Source organism: Pelodiscus sinensis, chromosome 7, assembly GCF_049634645.1.
Source record: "Pelodiscus sinensis isolate JC-2024 chromosome 7, ASM4963464v1, whole genome shotgun sequence".
Lineage (NCBI taxonomy): Eukaryota > Metazoa > Chordata > Testudines > Trionychidae > Pelodiscus > Pelodiscus sinensis.
The window spans coordinates 1,046,886-1,053,177 of NC_134717.1; the positions used below are offsets into that span (position 1 = coordinate 1,046,886).

The 6,292-nt window shown below is 55.5% G+C and overlaps 1 protein-coding gene across 2 annotated transcripts in view; it reads right to left on the reverse strand.

Moving 5' to 3' along the window:
* Window positions 1-1,486, reverse strand: part of CTDSP1 (CTD small phosphatase 1) — a 31,191-nt gene extending 29,705 nt beyond the window's left edge. The window contains exon 1 of one of the 2 annotated variants that reach the window (XM_075932983.1): window positions 1,183-1,486. In XM_075932983.1, the coding sequence (XP_075789098.1) occupies window positions 1,183-1,471 (289 nt within the window). In that variant the 5' untranslated portion in view covers window positions 1,472-1,486. Of the gene's footprint in view, window positions 1-281; window positions 612-1,182 lie in introns of those variants that run through there. The other variant, XM_075932984.1, reaches the window with a different exon arrangement.
* Between the last annotated feature and the right edge of the window lie 4,806 nt (window positions 1,487-6,292).

A 6,292-nucleotide genomic window follows, 5' to 3' on the forward strand; every position in this document is an offset into this window, starting at 1 on the left:
CCCACCTCGGAGCGCTGGGGGGCGGGAAGAGACCCGGGGCGCGCACAGGAACCTGCAGAAAGCACCGAGCGCGGAGGGGGGGGAACCGGGGCGCTGGGGGGGGGGGGGAGGCACCGATCTAGTCTCTATTTTTATCCCCCCGACCCAAGAGGATCAAAGGCCGCGGGGGTCGCTCCGCGGGGCATGCACAAGCCCCCCGCCCCACAGCGCATGCTTTGCACAAGTCAGTGGGGGGGGGGGGGTAAATGCAGCGACGCTGCCCCCCCGCCGGGCGCAGTTACCTTTCTCCTGCAGAGGGGTGTTCACCTCTTCCTTGCTAACCTGGGTGATGATGGACTGACTGTCCATTAGACCCGCCGGGCTGGCTGGGGGGGTCCCTCCTCGCTGGCTCCTCCCGCCGCGCGCCGACCCTCCAGGAGTTACTGCGGGGGCGGATCGGGCGGCGGGGAGGGGGGGAAATCGCCCCCCAACCGAAAGGAAGCGAGGGGGCGGGGGAGCCGGGGAGGGGAGAAAAACAAAAAAGGGGGAGCGAGAGAGACGCCCGCGGAGGAAACTTTGTTACAACATGGAGTTTCCTCTTCACAATTTCTGCTACAAACATGGAACCCGGACGCGGTTTCAAGGAACCCCTTAAAAGGGCGATGGCTCCCTGGGGCCCAGCCATTCTGACACCGCAGCGTTGGCTGCCAAAGTTGGAAAGGAGAGCCCTCTTCCCTCCCCCGTGAGACACTCAGCACACCGCACTGGGCCCCAGTGGGACCCGACACACTGGCAATCCAGCTCTGTTCAACCCTGCAAATATCTGGCAGAGTGGAATTGCTTCTGTCCAGCCCTGAAATGCGGCCAGCTCTGGGCTGGGGCACGGCAGCTGTTTATACTGCCCCAGCTCAGCCAGCACTTGCCAGAGCTGCACACCGGGGCGCACCCTCTCCCCTTCCCCTCTGTCCAGACTGTTCCAAGTCTGAAGCATTTGGCTGTTTCCAGGGAAGGGGGTTTCCTGCTGACGGGACACGTCTGCCCGGAGTTTACCCTTCCCGAGGAATGTAAATACACCCACCACACAAACTCTGCAGGCCCTCGTGCCCAACAGGGCTCACTCCCCGTCGGAGTCTGCCTCCACAGACAGGCCGGGGCACTAATCCCACCAAGCAGCTCCGTTAGAAGTGGAGAAATGCCACGTACCTCCCTTTGCTTGGCTTACGGAGCCGGCCTCCCATGGCCAAGGCCCTGCCGAAGGAAGGTTGGCTGAGGATCTCCGCAGAATGGGGGGTGAATGAGCACATGGCAGACTGCTACCCTGCTGGCACTGTGGACGGAGCCATTTGGACTCCAGGCTCACCAGTGCTGTCTGTATTACTGGGCCCTTCTCAAGCTGCGAGGCGAGCCACTGGCCCCAGAGCGGCCCTAGGATAATGCTGGAGTGTGGAGCTGGTGCATTCAGCCAGGCAGTAGGAAAGTTGTGCCCAGCCATCCCGGGTGCGGCGTGGGCCCCCTCTAGAGGGAGACTCAGACCTGTCTGACTGTATTTGCACAGCCGTGCTGAGAGGTGAAGTGCTGTCACTCTGTGCTGGGAATGGGGGGAACGGAGTGGCAGGGATTTTGAATTACAGATGGCGTGACAGCTTGCGGCCCGGGAGGGGCAGCGATTGTAGGGCAGGGACTGTGCATTTCCAGCCCCCAGGGGTGGATCTGAAAGACGCATGGAGCAACTGAGCCGGTACGTGGCCCCCCAGCTGTGCCCTCGCGTGGCTTTTACCTTCAGCCTTTGCAATACACGTCTCACACGACGTGATGCTTAGAAACTTTCCCCAGGAAATCAAAGCCTTTCTCTGTTACCCTGCCCCTGCGACAATAAACCAGTATGGAAGGACTGGCGGGTGTAAACACCACCACCCGTCACAAAATACCCCTGAAACAAACACTGCAGCATCCTGCCCCCGTGCAAACCGATACATCCCTTACCTGGCTGGGCCCGGCCCTCCCTTCCCTACTACAGGGAGCAGGCCTTGGGAGCAGAGGACGGCAGGGGCAGTCCAACTAGCATCCAGTCTCTGTCACCTGGCCCACCCCCCCTTTAGCACTGTCCAGGGCGTCCGTGGCCTGCAAGTCCCGCGGAGGGTTACTGCAAGCACCTTCCCGCTTCCCAGACAGATCTGTGTGTGGATGGAAGAGCGGTTTGGCTGGCTCCGAGTCTGGGCTGCCAATGTAGACACACCCGGGTTTATCCTCGTGCAGCAAAATCCAGGTGAGTTCAGAGATGTGCAATGGATCACATCTTGTCTGGTGTCCACAGCAGCCAGGGGTGTGTCGGTATTTGACACGAGAGCTTCCCTGCTGCCTTGTGAGCCGTGCGGGAGGTGCACTTGCTGTGAAGCAGGGTTTACACTCGGCCGGTCAATCTGGAGTGACTCTACTGACTTCAAGGAAGATATTTCAGACGGAAGCTCTTGCAGCCGAGAGCCAGGTTTGCCGCCTTCAGCGTGACCAGCTGGACTGCTGCAGCCTTTTTGTAAGGCGTGGCTTTGGGGTCGGCCCCAGACGCGCACTCAAGAAGACATTGGAAGGGGCTGTAGGTTGGAATAAACACACTCGAGAGGTGCACCCAAATGCACTCACTACCCTGCCGTGTCCGTGGGAATCAAGACGTTTGTGCTCATTGCAGGCATCCAGCACCCATGGCTAGCAGAAGCTCCGATTCCGGAAATGGATCCTTGCCCCTGCCTGAAGCCCCACAGAGCTTCTCTCGTGCCTAAATGGCTCAGGTAGGATTGAGGCCTAAGCTACCAGCCGCTTTTCCTTCCTCCCGGGGGCCTGTGTAATTGCTGGGACATTACAGAGGTGATTGTAGGGCAATGTCGCCAGCTTGTATCTGAGGGGTAATTTTACACGCGGGGATTTTTAGTTTTGGACAGACCAGGCAGCAAGATCCCTGCAGATTTCTCTGCCCACGGAAAACAAAGATTCCTCTGGAGAGTGAACAGAATCAGAGAATTTATTCATGGGTGGCCGGTAATCTAGGCAACGGAAAGCACAACCTTCCCAAAAGTGCCTATACCCCCGACCCCTGAAGGCTGGAGCTGCAGCCTGGCTTTCCCAGCTGCTGGGGAGACCTGGGGCCAGGGCGTAAACACCACCAGCAGTCACAGAATGCCCCCTGAAACAAACGCTGCAACATCCTGCCCTTAGTGCAAACCAGCCCCAGCCCTCCATGTGGCCAGGAAGGAACAGTCTGGGGGTGGGTGGGGCTTAACTCCAGGGGCGGACCTTGAGAAGAAGGGGCGGGACGGGGCGGGGCTGGGGCTGGGGCTTGCCTTTCCAGCTGGATTTTCACCTGCCATCCATGGTTTAGGAAAAGACCCACCAGGTTCCAGGCAGCTCTCCGGCTGGGCCGTGTTGTATATTATTTCCGAGACCATCCCCCCGTCGGTTTTAAATATTCCATCTCTTCCCGTGGCTGGATCACACCATCAGTAGCTCCCACGGCGTTTAGCTTCAATTTCCCATCTTCATTTCATCCCATTTCTCCTAGGTAGGTCTCCAGGAGCGGCTCGAAATCATTCCTCTCTCTCCGCGGCGTGACCAGCCTCCCAGCAGGCCTCTGCTCACCGTGTTCTCCAGCTTCTAAGAAAGTCGCAAAGCAGGACGGATCTTTCTCTCTGCACCGTGTCCGGCCGTCACTGGCCTCTCAGCTCCCATCGCTGGTCTCAGAGGCCCTTTCCCCACATGCTGAATCTCCTTTAGAAGGCTGGATGAAAATGTTCTGTCTAAAGAGATTTTCAACAGAAAATGGGGATTTTGATTTTTTTTTGAGAGGGTGTAAAAGCGTCTGCGTTCAGTGGAAAATTTTCTTTCTTTGTAAAATTTGAACTAAACATTTCAGCTGAAAACATCAGTGTTTTGACCTGAAAATGTTGCTACCATGCCTCATGGGAGTTGTAGTTCAGTTACCTCATCTCCCCTTTCTGTTCTGCAGGCCACACTCCCCAGCCACACTACATTTCCCATAATGCACTGTGATTGTAGGCTCCCATGATGCACTCCCCTGTCCAAGCGGTGAGCAAGAGATGGTGCCTCATGGGAGTGGTAGTCCATGTTTGGAGCCCCGCCCAGGGATGAGAATGGAAGTGTGACACCTACCGTGGATCAGATCTGTGTATTGTCCCCTTGCTGCCTTCTGTGATGTTTGCAACGCCTCCCAATTTACAATCCTCTTTAGTTCTTGATGCTGGTTGTATTACTTCTTCCTGAAGTGCCTAGGCCCCAATCTCGGGGCCAGAATCCATTGCGCGAGGTGCTGTACAAACACGGTGCAAAAAGACAGCCTCTTTCCCAGACAGCTTAGGATTTGTAATGAGATTTTAAACCCCCCCAGTCCGGACAATGACTTTCTTTTTAAATAAACAGCTAGCCATGTTGGTGGCTCCACAACAAATCATGATTTTATTGTCCTGCAAGCAACAGTGGTTAAAGTTCTGCTTCCAGAGCAGTTACAGTCAACAATGCCCATGCAAGCATGATTCATAAAGAAATCGAGGAGGGTTAAGTAACGTATGCAAATCCACATGGGTTTATGGGGAAAGACCCCGTCAGGCTAATACCCTAATAAATGTGTTAGTCTTTAAGTGCCACCGGACTCTTGGTTTTGTTGAAACAGACCAACACAGCTACCCCCCTGAAACTTGATTTTGTGTGTGTGTGAGATGAGATTACACGTTTGGTCAACAAAGGTAACAGTACTGAAGTAATCATGGGTGTCAGGTATGTAAGGCGGGGGGAGGTGTTGCCTTCCCAAACCCCGCCAGGCACGGCCCCGCCACACTCTGCCCCCAGAATGCCTGCTGTAGGCTTCTGGGGGCAGCGTGTTTCTGCCCCCAGTGCTCCAGGGCTGGGGAGGCAGCGGTGAGCGCTCATCAGCTCCCTTCTCTTCCCTGTGGTTGGAAGCCGGGAGCATGCACATGGTGTGCTGGGAAGGGGCAGGGCTTAGCAGAAGGGGCGGGGCTGGAGGCGGGACTGGGGGCTTGCCTCCCCCAGCCTTGCTGTCACCGACCGCCCATGGACATAATAGACTTTTGTTCGGTGTTTGACTGGGCTCCGCTCGACGTTTTGATTAAAACGCTAGAATGACCTGAAATTAACATGGCTCAATATGACTTACAAACTGGCTAACTGATAGATCTCAATATGTAACGGTAAATGGGATATGATCACTGGATGGGGCTGTTTCTCTCAGGGATCGGTTCTTGGCCCCGTGCTGCTTCACTTTTTTGTCAATGGCCTGGAAGAAAACGTTAAATCATCGGTGATCCAGTTTGCACATGGCACCCAAACAATCGAAGTGTAAACGTGGACATCCAGGAGGAGAGAAGGCAGGCCATGCTCACGGGATCGGGGTGCCGTCTGGGAAGCCGTGATTCAGAAATAGACTGGGGGGTCGTGGTGCACAACCAGCTGAACGAGAGTGGTGCCACGGGGGCCAAAAGGGCTAATGCCACCCTGGAATGCAAAACCGGGGACTCTCGTGTAGGAGCAGAGACCTTGTTTGACCTCTGGGGGTGGCCGCTGCTGGAATCCAGTGCCCAGGTCTGGTTTCCACGGCTCCAGAAGGAGGAGGATAAACTGGAGAAGGTTCAGAGAAGAGCCGCGAGAACGATTAAAGGGTCAGACACCCTTCTCCATCGCGACAGACACACGGAACTCAAGCTCTTTCACGTAACCAGGGGAAGGCTAAGGGGTGGCTGGCTCCCAATCTGAAAGTATCTGCGTGGGAACCAAACACCTAACAGCCAGCTCTTCGGGCGAGCCGAGACAGGTCTAGCACACACCAATGGCTGGAAGCTGAAGCTAGACACATTCCGACTGGAAATAAGACCTACATTCTGAAAGGGGGCAGTCATTAAACATTGGAACGACTTCCCAAGGGTCGGGCCGGATTCTCCTTCCCTGGCAGGTTTACGCTCCAGATGGGACGTGTTTCTAGAAGCCTTTTAAAATGGCAGTGAACGTTATTTGAAAACCAGTCAGCCTTACGAACCTAGGTCGGGTGGGTTTATACTCAGGAGCCTTCCAGTAAATAACGATTTATGGCCGGAGCGGTAGTCAGTTAAAATAAGGCTACATGCCTAGTTCTTATGCAGTGACCTTTGTCGGCAGATCTCGAAATGCTCTGCAAAGGAAGTCAGAATCGCAAATGTTGGAATGGTTCGGTGACTTGGGCACTGGCCTAGGGCTTAAGAGATCTGGATAATATCCACGTCTCTGCCTCTGATCTACTGGGTGATGTGGGCCAGTCACA